General features: G+C 36.2%; 1 protein-coding gene across 1 annotated transcript in view; it reads right to left on the bottom strand.

Annotated features, from left to right (window-relative positions):
* Positions 1-12,287: 12,287 nt before the first annotated feature.
* Positions 12,288-21,061, bottom strand: part of MKX (mohawk homeobox) — a 63,839-nt gene continuing 55,065 nt past the window's right edge. Inside the window, exons 5-6 of the mRNA XM_049777804.1 lie at positions 12,713-12,746; positions 12,288-12,592 (exon numbers count right to left, since the gene is read on the bottom strand). Of these exons, the coding sequence (XP_049633761.1) occupies positions 12,406-12,592; positions 12,713-12,746 (221 nt within the window). The 3' untranslated portion in view covers positions 12,288-12,405. The remainder of the gene's footprint in view (positions 12,593-12,712; positions 12,747-21,061) is intronic.

A 21,061-nucleotide genomic window follows, 5' to 3' on the forward strand; every position in this document is an offset into this window, starting at 1 on the left:
TCTGAGATTTGAGGAAGATGTAGTAGAAATGCTACTTACTTCATTCCTTTAGCCAGAGCCTCCCACAGCCTTCCTCAGCAAGAGGAAAAACAGAGGGCAAAATCCTTGTCTTTGATGAGACTTGACTTGGCTTTAACCACTAACCCTAAGACTAACTGTTGTGTGTGGTGATATTTTGTCCACATTGAGTGAGCTTATAAAAATTAAAACCTCTCTCTCCTTTTTTCCCTACTCACTCACACTCACTCACTCAGTCACTCACGCTCACTCACTCACTCACTCACTCACTCACTCACTCACTCAGGCAGGTTCTAGATTTGATTGATTAAATGTCTGAAACAAAAGCCTTAGTCAACCCAGAATGTCTCATTGAGAAAGAAGAAAAAAAAATGAGGCCTGAGTAGATCACAGGCAGGTGGTGGGGTGAGGAAGGAGGGCATAAATTCTGGTGGGAATTTTGTTTTTTAACATAGAATTAGACAGAAAATGTGGCTGCAAGACCTATTTTCTCTTACAGAAATGGGCTAGAAGTCAGAAAGGACTGAAAAAAGGAAAGAAAACAATGATCTGGTTTGGTTTGTAATTGCTGACACTGATCTCTTGAACAAAGAATTTATCTGTGGGAATTACCATCTTGTATTTCAGTTCTTGCAGGGATTGGGCATTGGTGGGAAGCATGGCCCCTGGGGGAGAAGGGAGTTACAGAACAGAAGTGGCAAGAAGAGTAAGAGCACATACTTGCAGGGGACATACCATGGACTGTATCCTCCTGTTAGACCCCCATTCTGGAGCCAAGCACACTGAAGTCAAGCTACCTGAATGTTATCCCCAAGAAGAAAAGCAAATAAAACAAGCAAGAAAGCAAACACACTAGCAAGAAATAAAATGTTCATCTATGACATTTATGACAAAGCTGGTTCCAAATTGAAGTCTTGAGCACATCATAAAAAATAGTGGCAATTGGCCAGACACAACAAGTAAAATAACTTAAAATCAAAACTTGTACACAATATCCAGATCAGATATCTCTCCTGAGACAATGGTTGGTTGGAGGAAAACTATTATAGCTTAATATGATGAACAAAGACATTTAAAGGAATTAAGTCAAAGAATTATGTGAAATAGTATTTTCTGATGTAGAATTGCTAGTCACATACATAGTTTGATGCAAGGTTCATGACCAAAATATACACAAGCAATATATATTCTATATATTTTGTATATTCTATATGATATATTTTATATATTCAGTATTATTCTACTGTCTTTTTAAAACAGTAGAAAAGATAATGCAACACAAAACCTTCCACAGTTACCCTCTGATAATCAGTCAATACATAGTGAAAACACAAATTCAACATTAATATTAAATGATTTTATTTAATGGTATCAGTATATTTAACTTTTTACTTCTAAAATCACAATTAAAACCACAATAAAATGCTTCTACAATTCTTCCATTTTGGCTGTAATATTAAAAACTGGCAGGTATGTTTCTTATACGCTGCCTATGGGGATGAAAACTGGTAGTATTTACCAAAAATGAATATAATGCAACAAGTCCACTCCTATCTAGCAGAAATACATACATAAATTAATCCCAAAAAAGAAAAATCTGCTTAAAATAATGTTCTTTAGGGACCAGAGGAATAAAACAGTGGGTACAGGGTTGTCTTGCACATGGTTGACAGGGTTTGAATACCAACATCCCAAATGGTCCCCCCAAGTTCACCAGCAGTGAAATCTAAGTGCAAGCCAGAAGTAAGTCCTGAGCACAGCTAGTTGTGGCCCCAAACTGTACAAGCAAAATAATAATGCTGTTTAATCATGACTCCTCAAATGGAAAGTAATCCATCAATAACAGTATATATTAAGAATTTGTTACACATTAACATGATACAAAAATATACAGCAACAAAGCAATGAACTGCTACAACAGACAACAAGAGGACTGAATCTCAAACAAAACCCAAGAGCAAAAGATAGAAGCGTGTTACTAAGATTTCATTTAATTTCAAAAACAGGCAGAAGTTAGAGAAAGGTTACAGTTAGGAGGGTTCTGGAATATTTATAATGTTCTTTACATTGAGTTGGGGAGTGGATATGCTATTCTATTTACTTTGAAAGATAGAGAAGTCATTTTGTCTTTATAAATTTCTGTAAATGTTTACTCAAAACCATGAGGTAAGAGAAATGGAATGTAAATATCAGAAAGGGTGAGTATATTTTTATTGTTTTAAAATCACTGTATAGATGGAAATCCAAGTGAAACATTTGAAAAGTTAATTAGACAATAGAAAACTAATTTAGGTGGCCTGGCTGGTTGACATAAAATGCTTTTTTAAAACCAAGTGTTACCCTATAAGTAAGATTATATCAAAATAAAATATTTCTATTCACAATGCAACACAAAAATAAACACCAAAAGCTGAAGTCAATAAGACACATGAGGGAAAATAACACTACATTGTGGATAAAATGAAAAAAGGAATTTAGACAATAAAAGTATTTCAAGATATTTATTAATCTATTCAACTAATCTACAAATAACAAAAGTTTGGAGAATATGTTAAAATAAGTTATTGTGTACATCTTTACAAATGAAGAAAAGATCCAGGAAAATTCTGAGATAGATTAGTAATGGATGTGTTATATGTAGATAGTCTTTCTATGACTGTGAGGTTCTTATATGTAGGTAGTCTTTCTATGACTGTGAGGTTCTGTCCTGATAATCCATCTTAAATCGAATGCATCATTAGTCAAAAATGCAATGCCAGGGGCCGGAGCAATAGCGCAGCAGTAGGGCATTTGCCTTCCATATAGCTGACTCAGGATGGACCTGGGTTCAGTCCCCTGTGTCCCATATGGTCCCCCAAGTCAGGAGTATTTTCTGAGCACATTGTCAGAAGTAACCCTTGAGCATCACCGGGTATGGCCCAAAAACCAAAAAACAAGAAAAAGAAAAAGAAAATGCAATGCCAAAGATTGTGGATACGAAATGGTGATGTTGATAGCATAGCTGAGAGGGAACTATAATTGCTAACAATGCCAGAAGAAAGAGTGAGACAGAGACAGAGAGACAGAGACAGAAACACACACAGAGACACACAAACAGACAGACAGAAACAGAATTGTCCTACATATAGCTAGCCAAGGGAAAGATCAAAATTCAAAGTATGAAATTAGCTGAACAAAATAAATAAGGCAGAGGCAAAAGAACAAATATAGGGTGATCTCACTCATCTGTGGTATATAAAGAAGGAAATTAAGGGAACAGACAATATCAATTGATAAGCCATGAATATACTGGAATACATACCTGAGAGTGAAGGTTTGAGGGTGAATGAAAGGAATAGGTTGACTGGAAGTAATGGTGGAATATAAGTAGGGAATCTTATGTACATAGGTGGCGCTAACAGAGATAACAGTATGTACTACTACCTGTCAATCAAATAATGGATAGGAGGAAAGGAAGGCGGGGACTGAGGTTGACAGAGATGGCTGGAAGGTCATGGAGCACTTTGGCCACAAAGATGTGCAGTAGCTTTGTATATCAATATCTGAAATTTGAACACTGCTGTAATCCTGCTACTTAATCTATTAGAAAAAATTTAAATCTTTAATAAACAGTGTTTTCACACAATCATAAAGAACAATAATCATAGGTTGAACCATCACAAGTTGGGGATAATTGTACTAAAGTAGACTGAATAGGGTTTTAATCTAACACATAGTTTTGAGATACAAACTAATTTTGCTTTTGAATTGTTTGTGTGGGAGTGGTGGTGTTGGGTGGAAATCAGATACCTTGTTCACTTAATATATTTCTCTTTTAGAGCAGTTTTAAGTTCATAGTAAAGTAACCCTTTCCTTTACTATGAGGGTATAGAGAGTACAGAGATTTCTGTTAGGCTTCCTGCTCTCAAAACACTTACCACTTCCCCGCTTCAACATCCTCCACCCAAACAGAAACACATTATCACCCAAATCCCAAGTATTCATTCTGGTTTTTTGATGTTAGATGTTTTTTGATTTTGGGTGATTTCTAGCTTTGGACATACTTACAATAATGTGTATCATTGTAAGTACACACATCAGTGTTTCTAAACCTTTCCCCAACTCTTTTTCTAAACTCTTTCCCCAACCTCAAAAAAACATGGCATTATCATGGCAATATCACCTAAAGTATAATCACTGACCCAAAAATTTCCTGTACTTTGGCTACTTGTACTTCCACTCCCAATCCCTAGAAATGATTAAATTTTAAAATTCTTTCAATTTGCCTTTTCCAGACAAAGAATTGGGGGTACAGTATCTAGCCTGGGTAGGTTGGCTTCTTTCCCTTAAAAATATACATTTAAAGTTCCTCCATATTATTTATGACTTGATAGCTCATTTTTTTAGTAATAAATCACATTTTATTGTCTGAATGGCCACAGATTCTTTATTCATTGACCTACTGGATGACATCTTGGTTGCTTCCAAGTTCAGAAAATTATGAAAATTCCACACATAGATTTTTGTGTTGAGATGTTTTCACCCTCTTTGGCTTAAATAGGAGTTCGACTTGCTGGTTCATATAAGAACTGGGCAGTTTTTAAAGAAACTGCCAACTGTCTCAAATGTTAAGCTTTATAGCAATGAATGAGAGTACCTGTTATTTACATTCTCACCAGCATTTGGTAGTGACAGTGTTTTAAGTTTGAGCTATTATGTCATATTAAAGGTCTCTCATCATTGCTCTGATGGCTTATGGTATGTACTAACTTTTCATATTTTTTTGCCAACTCTAAATCTTTGGTGATTTGTCGTTTTTGTTTGTATTTATAAGGGTTACCTCCAGCAGTATGAGGTACCATGTGGTATAAGGAATTGAATTTAGACACTCACATTTTATACTTGTGATATTCTGAGGTATCCCCCAATCCTAGTGAGGTGTCTATTAATGTGATTGGCCCATTTTAAAAATAATTTGTTTTCTTATTATTAAATTTTAAGAGTTATTTGTACACTTTTGAATAGAGATCTTTTTACCAAATATTTTCTCCCTGTGAGTTGTCTTCTTGTTCTTTAGTCATAGTCTTTCAGACATTTACAATTTTAATGAATTGCAGCATATCAATGTTTTTTCATAGTTGTTTCCTTTTGTAATGTATTAACTATTATCACTAAACCCATGGTCACTGAATTTTTCACTTATATAATTTTCTAGAAGTTCCACAACTTTCATTTTACACTTGGGTTAATAATTCATTTTGAACTTTTCTTTTCTTTTGGTTTTTCGGGCCACACCCATTTGATGCTCAGGGGTTACTCCTGACTAAGAGCTCAGAAATTGCCCCTGGCTTGGGGGGACCATATGGGATGCCGGGGGATCGAACCGTGGTCCTTCCTTGACTAGTGCTTGCAAGGCAGACACCTTACCTCTAGCGCCACCTCACCGGCCCCGTCATTCTGAACTATTTTTGTATGTGTGAAGAGTGTAAAAAGTCTTTCTTTGCTGTGGATGTTGTTGTTCCAGAAGTTTACTGAAATATTTTTCTCCATTTAATTGCCTTTGATACTGTCAAATATTAGTTGTTTATATTGCATGGGGTTAGTTCTTGGCTTTATATTCTGTTCTGTTGATGAATTTATGTTCTTTTTTTTTTTTTTTTGCCAGTATCACATGCTTGTTGAGTTTAATTTTATATCAAGTCATGAAGTTGAGAAGTGCTGTTCTTTAACTTTGTTCTTTTCTTTTTTTTTTCCTTTTTGGGTCACACCCGGCAGCGCTCAGGGGTTACTTCTGGCTTTATGTTCAGAAATCATACCAGATGGGATGCCTGGATTCAAATCACAGTCCTTCTGCATGCAAAGCAAGTGCCCTACCTACATGCTATCTCTCCGGCCCCTAACTTTGTTCTTTTTAACTTTTTAAAAAAAATAGTGTTGGCTATACTGGGTATTTTGCATTTTCATACAGATTTTAGAAGCTATTGATATTGACAAAATAATTGATGGAGATATTTATTATTATTATTGCACTGAGAATTTATAAATCAAGTTGAAAATAACTGACATCTTCACAATACTTAGTCTTAGGTACATGAATAGGGGCTATCTTTACTTAGTACTTTGTATTCAACAGAATTTCATAGTTTTCTCTATAGGTTTTGTATAGATGAATTAATTACAAAATATTTCATATTTGTATGCCAAATAGTTTTTTCTTAACTGACATAAGATTTAAAGATATGAAAATAAAGAATAGAACCAGTAGAAAAGATGAATAAAGCTTTTTATAGTCTTGACCATGTACCAGGTACTTTCCTGAAAATACTTTATGTACTTTATGTATGAAAATACACTTATCTTCACAATAACACCAGGAAGGAGGTATTTTGCTCCTCATTTTGCTCCTCATTTTACAGATAAGAAAACTGAGGTTAGGTTAAATGTCACCTACAGGATTTCAGAGTTAGAAAAAAAATAAAGAGAACTAAAAGATTTCAACATTTGGAACAATTTTGGTCCAATGTTCGTGCTCTGAATAATTCCACACTTCAGCTTTTATAGATGAGCATATCTATAAATGAATTTCCCTTAATATGCACCCTGCACAGATAAATATACTTTTGAATTAAAAATTATTATAAATGAAATAAAACAAAAAGAAAAACAAATTTGGAAAACATTCACAACCTATATTAAAGTATGATGCTCATTTTTTTAAATATACTAAGAGCTCATACAAATAACCAAGAAGTGAAGAAATTATCACTGGTTTATTTAAAAGAAGTTTCAACAACTCATGACCCTAATTAGAATAACACTGATCTTTCAAAAGTACAACTTAGAGCAATTATATATCATTTAACCTAGGAAATTGCCACATACTAAAAAGTTTAGTAATACTCAGTTTTGTTTAAGTTAAGAAAAAATCAGGGCCCGGAGAGATAGCACAGCGGTGCTTGCCTTGCAAGCAGCCGATCCAGAACCTAAGGTGGTTGGTTTGAATCCCGTTGTCCCATATGGTCCCCCGTGCCTGCCAGGAGCTATTTCTGAGCAGACAGCCAGTAGTAATCCCTGAGCACTGCCGGGTGTGGCCCAAAAACCAAAAAAAAAAAAAAAAAAAAAAAAAAGAAAGTAAGAAAAAGAAAAAGAAAAAAATCAGTACATCCTATTGCTAGATCTGTGAATTCTGAGACCTTCTAAATGACAATTGAACAGCAGCATAGATGAACAATTTTAATGTATAGGGCCAGTTAAGGCCTTGCACACAGCTGACTTGGGTTTGATTCCAGGCACTTTAATTGATCCCCAGAATTCAGCCATGCGTAATCTCTGAATACAGAGTTAGGTGTAAATCCTGAGCACTGCCAGGTGTGGTCCAAAAAGCAATCAAAAATATTTTGGGATGGCAGGAAATGTGCACTGGTGAAGGGTATGCTACACTGTATGACTGAAACTCAATCGTGAACAACTTTGTAACTGTGTACCTCATGATGGTCAATGAAAGAATTTATAAATAAAATAAAAAAAAGGTTTTTAATATATCCATCACTTGATCCTTTTGTTCCACTTCTAGGTATCTACTCTATAAATGTATAAATGTTTGAAGACCTATATGAACAAGAATGTTCACTGCACCATAGTAACACTCAGATATAATCTATAGGGAGATGACAACTCACTGATTGCTTATTATTAATTTGCGAATCATTTACATTTACAAGAGCACAGTGTATTCAAGTGACTTATTCTCTTTAGAAAGCTTGCCTTAACTAGAAAAAAAAACAAAATCATTATTTCAGTGTGAAACAGCACTTTGAATGCTAGTTAAGTAACTAAAAATGGAAAACAGCACAAATGTTCATTAAAGGAGTATTTGTTAAATATATTATAATAAATCCAAAACAAAATACTTTGCGTCCATTCAAAATATGGATATCAACATATACTGATACATAGAAACACACATTCTAATGTGAAAATGTTGCGAATAGTGAGAAGAGAAAGATGAAAAAGTACCAGTTTGCATATGCAGAGAGTGTCCAAAAGCATATTCAGACAATTGTTAACTGTGGTTATCTTTGGGATGAGGAATAGGAATAGAACATGGGCCTTTAATCTTATTTCCTTCTATACTGCTTACACTTTTCTATAATTAGGATCAATTACATTTATATTTTTAAAGAACATTCAATTAAAATTTTGTTTAAAATTCATGAAATTCAGAATAGACCTGGTGCAGAATGAATTTTTCAGAAACTGGCTTTGGATTGCAATTTGCTTCAGAGTGAACTTGCAAGTGACTGAGACCATCTTTACATGAAACAAATTTCCATGAAGTCATTTGTGTAAAGTCATAAAAGCACATTCGTTTGTTTTCCAAACTTAGAAATCTGTTCTTCTCACTTAAAAAAAGAAGCTTATTAGGCCAGTGCACACACCTCCCAAACCAAATTTTAATTTATCCCTAGCATGGATATCAAAGCCAAGAAGTAGTGAAGTCTGGATTCTATTACTGTAGTGTGACAATCACCCAATTCCGATTATAACTATTATAAAAGGACTCTGTGTTTAAAGAGACTTAAAGATGGAAGATCATAGCATGTATCTGACAAAATCTAGAGGCCTTATATGCTTCATAGAAACCACAATTTATATTTCTAAAAGTTTGGACTATTAGGCCTTTCATAGTCATCTGGAATATATTAATAATCGTTAACATTTGTATAGTATGCTGGAGTTTACAAAAAACTTTTATATTCACTGTCTCACTTAATCCTTACAATGCATTTTCAGAGTACGTACAATTCAGATATCAAACACGAGATACAGAAACTGTGTTTTTACCCAAAATTCATTAAGGAGAGAGGAGCAAGGCCAACTGTGCTAGCTGGAGTTATTACTACCATCCTGTGCTACGTTCAAGGCATGGCCGATCTAAGCCAGGCCAGACAGAAGAGTCAGGCAGCTTGTTCTTATTCTCTGTGTTTATTTGCATGCTGTTATGCCATTGAGCTGGATGAGCTTAAAAGCAGACCATGGCTGTTGCCACTGTTTCTTAAACATTGCTACTTGGAGCAGGCTGAGAATACAGACAGAAACTTGAGTTCTGAGCATCTCAAACAGGATAAAGCTGGATAGAGGGAAAAAGCAATCGTGATGATGTGAGTGAAGGACACTCTTCAACAGTTTTCCATTGGCATCTATGTTTCTCCCTTCATGCTGTTCTATTCCATGTGTTTCTCCAGGAAGTTCAAAGGAATAACGAAAGGATCTTTTTTTGAAAGCATAACTTTAAAAGCTTTTGATTAAAGGACCCATGTCATATATTACATCTGTATTCCTACCTTCTTGCATCTAAATCCTGTAAGAAGGAATTACAAAGATGTATGATACCTTCCATTTATTAGACACTAAATTCCAGGCACTATTACATATATTGTACACCATATAATGAATACAATAGCATATTGAATATTATCTCTGAAATGTGAACAAACTCTGCAATTATATCTAATTCCTCTGGAGATGAAGAAACTGAAGACAAGAGTGATGACTGGATTTTACTGTAATAAGTGAAGTTTTAAGTCAAACATAGATGAGCGTAGCTTCAAAGTCAAGGTTTTGTCCAGTACATAATAATAGTGACTATGTATTAGATACTAAAATAAAATATAGGGAAAATATTCTTTTAGAAGTGTACATATTTCTAAATTAAAAAAAGTTTTTTGAGGGAAGGCATTCCTGGCAGTGCTTGGGGGACCACTCAGCACAGAGTATTGAACTCAGAACTTATAATACAAAGCATACATTGCATCCCTTTGAGCCATTTCTCTTTTAGGTCCAATTTTTATGTTTTAAGAGTTAGCATCATATCATTTTCTTGGCATTTAAGAGACTGGCTGGTGATTTAAGGTGATAAAATTTAAACCTAATACAAATGTAGCCCTCTGATAATCATTCCTTATTAATTTAAGGAGAATTATGGCCTATAATGAACCCTTCTGTTTTACTTCTTTCTTCACCTGGTCAACTGTAAAAGGAAAATAAAATTCATATGATGATTGAGGTCTAAAAATTAACTTTTATTTTAAGTCTGTCAAGAAGCCCTGGCAGGTTTTAATTTTATTAAAATGATCACATATGGCAAAACAAAAAACAGAGGTAATTCTACTTCTTTAAAGCATAAATTATGAGTTAGCTTCTTGGCTACTGGCTCAGCATTATTCAAGATTCCTAAAGGATTGGGGGAGATTTTTAATTTCCAGAACATGTTAAAGCAGCAAAATAAAAAATAAATTAAAAGTAATCACAACTGGATGTATTACCAAAGATATGCTAATCATTAAATCTTCTTGATGTATTTATAGGCCAAACTTCAAGCTTTGGTATTTAAAAATAGTCCAATATTGGCTTGTCAACATATCAACATGTATTTTATAACAGAAAAAAAGATCACTGATTCCTTTTAAAAAGATGGCAAAAATGAATTATGACTGATCAAATAAAACACAACCAGCATCTATTTATCTAGCTAAATATATAAAACAGACATTTTATTAAAATATTTAATACTAGAATAACTTATAATAGTATGAAAAAGTGAAGTATTTATCCTTTGTTTTCATTCACATGATCACAAATTTTTGGCAAAATTGTTTCGCAAAGACTTCCAAGTTTTAACATGGACCTGTAACTACATAAGTACGTAAACCAAATAAACTCATACTTCATCTGATCATACAGTCATAACTTACATATCTTGCTTTGCACTGACTGCAAACAGCAATTTAGAAAACAAAGTAAATATATATATATACAAAATATTTTCATATCAAATTATCTTCAGTACACTAAATAAACCCAATCCCCCAATGCTATGTTACAGGAAAAATTGTCCTACAATTTATATCAAGAATGATATAGTTCATATTTCAACTAGAGCAGCCTTTGGTTTTAAGAATATTTTGCAAAATAAAGAAAATGTCACCACAAGGCTGCACTATTGGCTCTTATTCACACTCACAAAAATGCTTTCCAGTTTAAAAAAATTACAAAATAGATTACATACCCAGAAAAACCATCACAGAAGAGTCCAATCCTTTCTACTTCTCTGTCGCAAACAGGCTCTGTTATATTTGGCATCGTCACTGCTTATTCAAGTTTCAAGTCTCCCCAAGCTGATTAGAATATTATTGTTTGATTAAAAAAGATATTCTTTCTTTTTATTGATTATTCTCACTCCATGATAGTCTAATTTTGAAACCAAAATGTTCCTTCTTTTAATACACGATTTCATTTAATTTTTACTTTAGTGTCGTCTTGGCAAAATTTAGACTCTTCCATGTTTTGCTTTCCATATGTTTTAAATTTTAAAATAAACTTTACATGTGGATATGTAAAATTTATCACAGAGATACATTTTTTTCATTGTCTTGTTCTCATTGCAATATAAATTGCCCACCAGCAACTGTAATTTGAAGTGAACCAAATAAAAGGTTTTCAGCCATCCCATATGAAAAAGTTTCCATTATCCCCCCAAAAAAGAAAAACAAAACAAAACACTGAACTCTAATGCAAACAGGATTATGTTTTAAAATCAAACTATAGCTCCACATGGGAAAAGTTGGAGTTATTTATATAATAATGTTGTGAAAGAAACTGCAAAGCTTGAGGAAAAGAAAATCCAAATTACTTCTAAAGGGCACTGCTGTGTTTCCAGAGGTGCTCGAAACAAGGGCTTTTTTTTTTATGATTATAATATAGTCGCTGAAATTCTTTTAAAGACACATATTTAGGCGAACACCCCATCTTTCATTTTTGAAGTTTGTAATAGAGCAGATATGCAGGCAAGGTACATGCATAAAGTTTCCACTGTTACTCTGAAATGTACACTGAACAACTTAAAATATTGCACAGGTTTCCCCCCACCCCCCCAAAGGAACATTTTTCTTTTAGGAGGAACAGATTGCCAAGTTTTAACATATGAATTACTGAATACATTTCAAGGGCTTTCAGCAGTTATGGTTTCTGTTCTGGAATGGTTAGGTCCATTTGGAATGAGACACGCAGACTTGTAAGCATTATGGCATTGTCATTTTGAGGCACAGTCATTCACTATGCCCACGTTGTAGGTTATTTTGGGGAAGCAAGGCACTTAACAGTAACGGCAATGCAGACACTTTATGCATAGTTGGAGTAACATAAAATAAGTTAATAGTTTCGATTAAAGTGAGTTCTTATAATTTATGTATCTTTCATAGAAGCAACTAAAGGATATACTTAGGATAATTAAAAATACAGCGAGGTGGGAAAGGAGTCCTTTTCACTCCAGCTTCAGGTTTGATGATGAAAAGTTATGATAAAAACACTGATGTGAAGAACAGCCTCAATTTGAAAAGTGACAAACTCTTAAAATTGCTGAACCAGTGGCACTTTGACTGTCTTTACTTCTGCTATATGTGATGACTTCTGGATGATGCAGCTGGTAGTTCCCTGCAGTTTGTTTTTTCCCTGTGCAAGATTTGTTAAGGCCATAGCTGCATTAATCTCCTTCCAGTATGTGTCATCCTTGCTTGGTCCCTTTCTATTAGCTGCACTGGATTTAAGTAAAACATAAAAAAGAAAGAAAGGAAAAAAAAGATCAAAGTCACAGTTACATATTACAAATAGTAATATCAATGGAAAACAGAAATGGTAGACAGAAATATAAACTCACCTCTCACCCTTATTAGATCCGTTTTCCACAGTGTCTGTAAAAGAAAACAAAATTTGATTATATTTTTTCATTCTTATTTTTTTGGCTTATAGAATTTTTGTGATGAATCATCAGGAATAAAAGTTATCGGAAAACAGGGCTGAAATTTAGTCTTTTTTAAAGCAGAAATCACGTTGTTTAAATTATGATGTAGAAAAGAAAAATCTCTTTGCGAGAATGAGAAGAGGTAATAAAAACTAAAAAGCAGCTGATATTAGGGTACACAAATCATATTAATTTACTCATGAAATTGGGTTTCTTCACCAGGAGACAAGAGGTCGAGGGAAAAGAATGTTTTCTCTGTCTGGTTTTGGCCTTGCCTCAGCACCAACCCGCTGTATACCGCTAAAAGCAGAGGGCAATGCCCCACTGTAGCTTTCCTTACCTGCAAAGAAAAGGAGTTTCTAGAAGATTTTCAATGTGTTAGCTCAGAATGATATGAGTTTATGAGAAGAAGACCTTCATCTCAACAAAAGGATTGACCAAGAATTTTCTCTGATTAGTTAGCTACTGAATGACACATGCCATGCTGGTCCCACACAGGATGTTTTAGCATATTAGAACCAGCAGGTGCCAGTCTCACAAAACAGTCTTCATCTGCTATTGCAGGGAATGAAAGTTAGGAGGTGAGCTGTAGCTTCTTCCCTTTCAACTTTGAAGTAGCTTTGCTTCTCACTCAGCACTTACATCTTCCAACACCATGTAAATATAAAGTAAAAGGATGAGGGTTCCTGACTTTTAAGTTCCTCTGGCTGAAAGAATATGATACTGGGAACACAAAACTTAACATCCTAAAGGAGAAAATGGGAAGGGAGCTCCAACATGGTCGTGGAAGGAAATACTCATTAGTCAACAAAGAGAAGCCAGAAATAGAGAGTGACTAACCACCATCATTGTCATTAACAAATGGACATTATCAAGTATAGGATGTGTAATCTCTGCTCCTCTCAGAGACATGAGAAGCACAATGTTTTGTGAAATCCTCTCTTCTGGCCATACAACTTCTGGAAAGCTTTCCTGTCTTTCCTGCTTCCTCTTTATTTTTCTTCCCCAGTCCAACATATATCTTCAAGTGATTTGTAGTGCTGAAGACAGGTTAGGCTTCTAGTTCCAGATTCTCAGAGAGTCATGGAGATAGAAGACTTGTGAAGAACATGATCATGAGACATGCTCAGTATTTTCTTGGGAAGAGAGTCTACATGACAGGAAGATTAGTCAGCTAAACTCTGACTAATGTATGCCTTTTGTGGAGGAAAAGAATATGGAAACTCAGTCAACATATCCTGAGGAAGCCTTTGTCAGGGTCTCAGTCATGGGTAATGTGGAACTCTTCACACAATCATTCACACCTAGAGACCCAGGAAGCTTAAAAACAAAGAAAAAAGAAGTAAACAAAACTTAAAGCTCTTATAGAAAAAGTGACAGGACCATTGTCAAGAATAAATAAGTATAATGTGTTTAGCCCAAAAGGCACCTGCATCTATGCTTGGTTGGATGGTCACCCTATGGAGTCCTCTCAGACTCCATTTGTTCTGGCCTTTACTAGGTTTGGCTGGATGGTTAGCTAGATCTTTGCCACTTTGGGTAATTTAGAAATTGTAGAATTATTCAGGTACATGGCAGAAAAGAAAGACAATTTTTCACTTGTTGAACTCTGATAAGCTTCATTTGTAGATAACTTCCTGTGTGTTAGACACAATTCTTAATACCTCATTTAACTTATCTAATATTAGGGGCTCTGTTTGTGAACAGTTCCTCAATAATGGCAGAGAGAAGGTATTACCAGAATAAAAATTTAATTAGGCTTTTGTTTAGAAAGAATAATGCCAGCAACACTGGACATGAAAGAGGGAGAAACACACATAGATAGATGAATGGATAGATAGATAGATAGATAGATAGATAGATAGATAGATAGATAGGGAGAGAGGCAAGAGAGATTTGACTTAGATCTTTGCTCAATTTTCCCCCAAATTGCAACAATTCTGTTGCCAGAGTGAAGCAATAGGTTATGGAGCTATTTATTCAATGGAAAGACTTGGCAAAATCAGAATAAGTTCCATAAAGCTTAAATAACATTAGGGAAATAACAAAACATAATTTAGAAAAGACCATGTAACTGATGCTCTGGCTTCCCAATGAAGAGGTCTCACATATACCAAGGGGCCCAGAATCAGATTCCTACCTGAGCCATCCGCCTGACAGCAATTACCTCAAAGCCAACAAACAGAGGCCCATGGTACAAAATACACAATGCGTCACAAAACTCAGCAGTGCCATACATGAGGAACAAAGCCCAAATGTGGAAGGAAAACATGAAATCATTGCAGAGATCCAGAGAGAGCTTCAATTTAACTGCATGAACTTGTATGTCCTGTAACCCCATGAAAGACTGGATGCTTCTAGTGCTGCCCAGGGCTGCCTCCTTGAAATTGTTCCATGGAGAAACAAGTTTCCTTCAGCCAACTGTGAAATTGTAAAATTCTGCTTACTCTTTGGATGTATGTTTTTTACAGTTTGATGCCTATGAAAATACCTTTGAAGTGTAAAAACACAGACGCCAATCCCCATTCGGGTTTTCTTAATTTGTTTCACGCATTCGTTTAGCAGTGTTAAAAAGCCTGAACTCTGTATTTTATTTCTGAGACAGACTAGCAAAGTCAGTGTCATTCGGTATGGATTAAAGTTCCTTTCCTGGCAACAGAAGAAAAGTGCTCATAAAAAGAAAGGCATTTGGGTTCTTCTTTAATTGACAATGCTAAAAGAGCATGTCACAAAGTTCAGCCTGAAAGATTTCAAGTTCAGAAAAAATGGACTGCTGCCATTTTTAAGGAGTCTCTGTGTCCAGGGTAGTTTAATGTCAAAAGACAGAATTGGTGTTAGTAGGGCATGATTTCCTGTGGCTGCTATGGGGGTTTGCCAGCTGTCACAAGGATATTAGGTATCCAAAAGCCACCTCCAGGGAAGGGGGATGAGGTGATTGTTCTAGATCTCAAAAGAATTAGCAAAAAGAAGATAGTAAAAAGGGACACTTTCACGCAGAAATATATTTGACTTTAGAGAAAAGCAAAAGGCTACGTAGATCTTGTGTTTGCGAAGAATATATTTTTTCTATCTGTTATGCTGAGATAAAATGTAGAGAAAGGGTCCAGGTATCTTGGAGAACTGCTATTACTGTCAGAAATTGTTCGTTTGTTTGTTTGTTTTTTCAGAACTTTTCAACCAGATAACTTTATGAAATAATAGCTTTTTGTTTTTTATTGATTTGGGGTTAAACCTGATGAAATTCAGGGGTAAACTTTTGGTTCTGCACTCAGGGACTACTCCTGGTTGTGCTGGGGGGTGAGGGAGAACCGTATGGGATGCATGGGATTGAATGCAGGTTGGCTGCATGCAAGGCAAGTGCCCTACCTATCCACTTTACTATCTCTCTAGCCACTCTATGAAATGATAACTTGTATCAGACAAATTTATTTTTTTCTTTAGATTCTTTTTCTTATGAAGTATAAACTTACCAGCTGTCATAAGGGTCAAATATTTTGTCTTTCCAGACAACAGTCACTATTTAGAGTTTGGGAGCACTTTAGCTGGTTCAGAGGGCGATGGGGGAGGCAAATGGGTCGTTTTCCCCAACTCCCTCCTAAAGTAACACTTTGTAATTCAAGAAACAATCTGACAGAGGGAGGAATCTTAATGCTACTGGGAAGAGAGAAATCACAATTCTGAGCCAGAGCAGACTTTACAGTGCTGTTAATTAACATGCAGATATTTGAGTTCTGACTGCCCTGCATTCGTCTCAGCTGTATCTCTTACTCTCAAGTAGCTTGGCTCAGCCTTGCCAAAGCCTGGGCTCAAATGCCTTCTTAGATGCAAAGTTTCCAAAAAATCAGCTATGCTGTCAATGGCCATAAAAACAACTGGTTGGCAGGAACAACTTATTGAACCCGCCAGAAGCACATGTTTTAAAACCAGAAAAAGAAAAGAAAAGGAAAAAAAAAAAGGTGGCTAGTTAGGAAAATCTTGGATGCTGTTAAATCCAAACCACGTTAAAACTTAAAGTGGGGCTCTCCTCCGTGTGGACAAATGTTTCCTCACAAAGAGGAGAAACATTTAGGCAGAAGAGGCAGTTCTCCTTTGACTTAACCATGTGTAAGCGCCAAACTTCTGTGGATGAAGAGTTCACTTCTCTTTGATAAACACAATTTAGGAACATGCTCATTCCGATCTCCATTCCTGAAGTCAGAGTTAGTCACCAAAAAGATAAAACAGAGCCAAATCAGTTCTGCGGGAGTTTCTTTTTCAAATGTAAGCAATCAGCTCTAACGTTAGGAATGCTTTAAACACCTATACAAAATACAAAATACTACCATCGTGACTGCAAATAGATTCATTAGATCATCAAAAGCCCATGTTTTTCAAAATTAACACAAAGTGGTCAGAATTCCAGCTGTTTGACAACTGCAATTCCTCACACCCCATCAGTCTGGAAGTCTCTGTCGTGACAGCAGGTTTGGACAGATGGTTTTATGTGTTTCTGATGTTTGAGGCTTCCAGAGTCCACAAAACACCAGATCAGTTCCAGAATTTTTCACATACTTGAAACAACAGAGATGATAAGAACAAGACTCTGATGTGTAGGGTTACTGACACAACCTAAGGATTCTAAAATGTTGGTGGTTCCAAAACATACAGGCTTGTCCGGGCTGAACCAAACAGTTTCTAGGCTCTTTTACCATCTACCCTTTCACCATCTGTTTCTCTCTCTCCATATACTCGATCCAGCCAGCACTCACACCTACTCCACCAGATTGGTTCCACTGTGGCTTTACATTTCTTTCCTTGTAAAGGTATTTATGGGCTGGGGAGAGCTCAAAGGGCTGCAGCTTGTACCTGCCATGTATGAGGTCTGAATCCTAGGCACCTTATGGCCTCTCAGCATCACCAGGATTAGCCCTGGTGATCTCAGAGCATTGCCAGTATGATTCTGATAGTCACCAGCAGAGCTGGTCGTGCCCAATACCTTCTGGTTTAATTGAATAAGAATCCTTAATTGTGCCCCCCCCAATACGTGAACACTACTTGGAAGACTCCTCTTATTAAAAAATAAAAAAAGAATAACACAATATAGGCTCATTGCAGAAAGTAGGAAGAAATATATAAAAGACAAAGCAGAAGATATTTAGGGATAATTAATATTGCTTGACTATATTTGTTTGCTATATGACCTTCCAAACAATTTATATTCAGCTACTATGTTTTGCTAGAGTGACATTTATTTTTTGTTTAGGTTCACCTCTCTTCAAATTCACTTATGTATTTTTAAAAGTGAGGTCATCCTGTTCATGGTTTTTTTTTTTTTTTTTTTTGGTTTTTGGGCCACACCCGTTTGACGCTCAGGGGTTACTCCTGGCTATGTGCTCAGAAATCGCCCCTGGCTTGGGGGGACCATATGGGACGCCGGGGGATCGAACCGCGGTCCTTCCTTGGCTAGCGCTTGCAAGGCAGACACCTTACCTCCAGCGCCACCTACCCGGCCCCAATCCTGTTCATGTTTTATGACATGCATTTTCAGCCAGTTTTCTAATTTTGTCTCATTTCTAATTTTTGACCATTTGGCTTTCCCTAAAGTAGCAATTGTTATTCTGCCTATGAAATAAAATCAGCTTAGAAATGCCACAACTGTTTTTGACAGGAAAAATTACTTTGATTCTGTATTTATTCTATGCCAAATTCTAATGCCAACAGCTCTATAAATGTTATCCAGTGAAATGCCCACAATTACCCTGTGAAGTTACACCATTGTGAATGGCACTATAGTTCAGAAGGGTATAGAAACTTGTAATGAATTCAGTTAGGCATCAAGAGCTGATCTAAGTTCTGGGTGAACCAGCTCTGAAGGTCGTGTTTTTAACTACTACACATCACTCTCCAAGACCTGTTTGGAAGTCAAGAATCATGACAAGGCCTAATACATTGTTTACAGAGGAAACTTGTGGAATAAAAGCCAATTAAAAAGTATCCATCTTTTCTCTAATTTCTGCTATCTTTCAGGACCATAGATATACATGATATTTCCTTTTTTTCCTTCTTATTTAATCTCTAATACAAAAATATTTGTTTATACCGTGAAGTAAGGAATCTGAGCTCTCTCTCTCACACACTTTAATTAGAGTGACAACTTAATAGATGTGCTATCCCTATAATCACTTTCCCATTTCCCCCAGTGGATTAATGATAAATAATACCTAGACAGTGGTTATCTCTCTTTGGGGAAGGCTAAAACAACTGAATAAGCAATGATTAAGTTAGCCTAACCAAGAACCATGCAAGAAGGAAAGGGACAACCCCCTAACAACCAATTACTTTTCTATTAATGACTAAACTCCTTTTTTTAGTTTCCCTGATCAGAATTCGAGTTTTCTTTGAAAACTGACCAGAAGAGATAAGTCTGATGCATAGCAAGACAATTGCTAACAGAGGAGGCACTGACATTGGAGTTTTCTAATTCTTACAGTAGCATCCTTTTGAGAGCTCTTTTAAATAGAGAAAATTGTTTGACTAGAGAGAAAGAAAACATACCTTATTTTCCTGGGTGGACCTAGTATTTATTTTTTTCCCTTGGCAATTAACTAGCTAAATTATTCCTCCACAAGCCTTAAAGAATAAGTGGCTTCCAAAATAATTTCAGAGCGAGAAGAAAATCTTTTTCCAAAATTAAGCCAGCATGTCCTCCTGCCATGACTTCCAAAAATTATTTTTCTTCCTGCTACCTCTTATGTGGGCTGTCCCCACTATGAATAATGGAACTCAGATGTCCTGCAGCTACTGGACACCCATCTTTAGCAGCTCCTCCCACCTCTGCCTCCTGCTAGAAAAGACAAATTAGAATCTACACCGATGGACCAACAGTGTGGATTCCTTTAGTTAGGTAAACTGACCCAGAGACCCAAGACCCAAGAGAGACCCCTTTTTCATGAGTAACAAAAGAACCTCGCTAGAGTTACAGAAGCTCCCAGTTTCTGGATGAGTCTGTAAGAGTGCAGTTGGTCCCCTTTTTATCAGTAAGGCAACTACCACCAAACTGATTTTCCTCATGCTGCAGAGTATAAGAGTTGGTGATGGTTCCTCATTAATTCCTAGTTGTGTCTTTGTTCTGGTAAAATGAACAGCGATTCCAACCTCAACTGTCTGGGATAGAGGACTTAAGGCACAGATGTACGAACTATACCTTGAAATTTACTTTTCAAATAAACAAAGCACCACCCAACTGTCTCCACTTCACTTTTCCTCTTTCTCACCCTGTACCACAAGTATCCTTAATGCTAAATTATTCCACAGAGTCCCATCTACTGAGATGGTTGCTCTGTGAGCTCAAGGCTCCACCTTCGTCAAAATCAAAAACTTTCATCTGCAACTTCACTTTGAAGATTAGTTTGCAGCTGGCAGGGAGGAAAAGGTTTGTGAGTGACTAGAAAGAGGGGCTGGAAATGTTAACTATTCTCACTCCTACTCTCAGTTTCATGTTATTAACTCTGAGGGTGGTCTGGCCAGAGGTACAAAGACAGCATCTTGTGGCAGTCAAGACCTGATGCTGAAATCAGACACCATGAATCAGACCCCTGTGCTACCACCTACCTTTGTGTGACAAGTGGCCAACTGCCTGACAGTTCATGCCTCAGCCTTGTCACCTATTACCCAGGCTGTGGGCCAGAGAAATAGTTTAGCAGGTTAGATGCATAATTTGCATGTGGTCAAGCTGGGTTCCATCCCCAGCACCATATACACCATATATACAGGGATATACCTGTGCCCGCCCAGGATGGATCCTTGAACACAGAGTCCAGAGTAAGTTCTGAACTGGCTAGGTATAGGTCCAAAATTAAAAAATAAAATAAAGAGACATACTTAGAGGGTTTTTATAAGGACACCAGGGTTGTATACATTATAAAACTGAAAAGAAAATTCAAGCACATATACCTAACATTGTACACAACCTTGAGAACTAAAAACAATTCATTAACCCCCTTTCTCACTTTACCTAGAATATGGGTTGGAAGCAGCCACTAGACAAATCCGTATTATTCAGAGATTCAGAAAGGAAACTATTATGATGGACAAAATATTTTCACTCTAGACAAAGCCCATCAGCTCAGATTAATGGCTTAAGGGTGCAGAATTTATTATCTTCAAAGGCAAAAAGCCTTTTCTGATGTTATTTTGTGCCAAAATATCACAACAAGCCTAGACAAAGATCACTGGAGCCACATTAAAGACTATCCACTAACTTTAAGTGTCTAGTGGATTTCGTTA

The sequence above is a fragment of the Suncus etruscus genome, chromosome 7 (genome assembly GCF_024139225.1).
Source record: "Suncus etruscus isolate mSunEtr1 chromosome 7, mSunEtr1.pri.cur, whole genome shotgun sequence".
NCBI classification, from domain to species: domain Eukaryota; kingdom Metazoa; phylum Chordata; class Mammalia; order Eulipotyphla; family Soricidae; genus Suncus; species Suncus etruscus.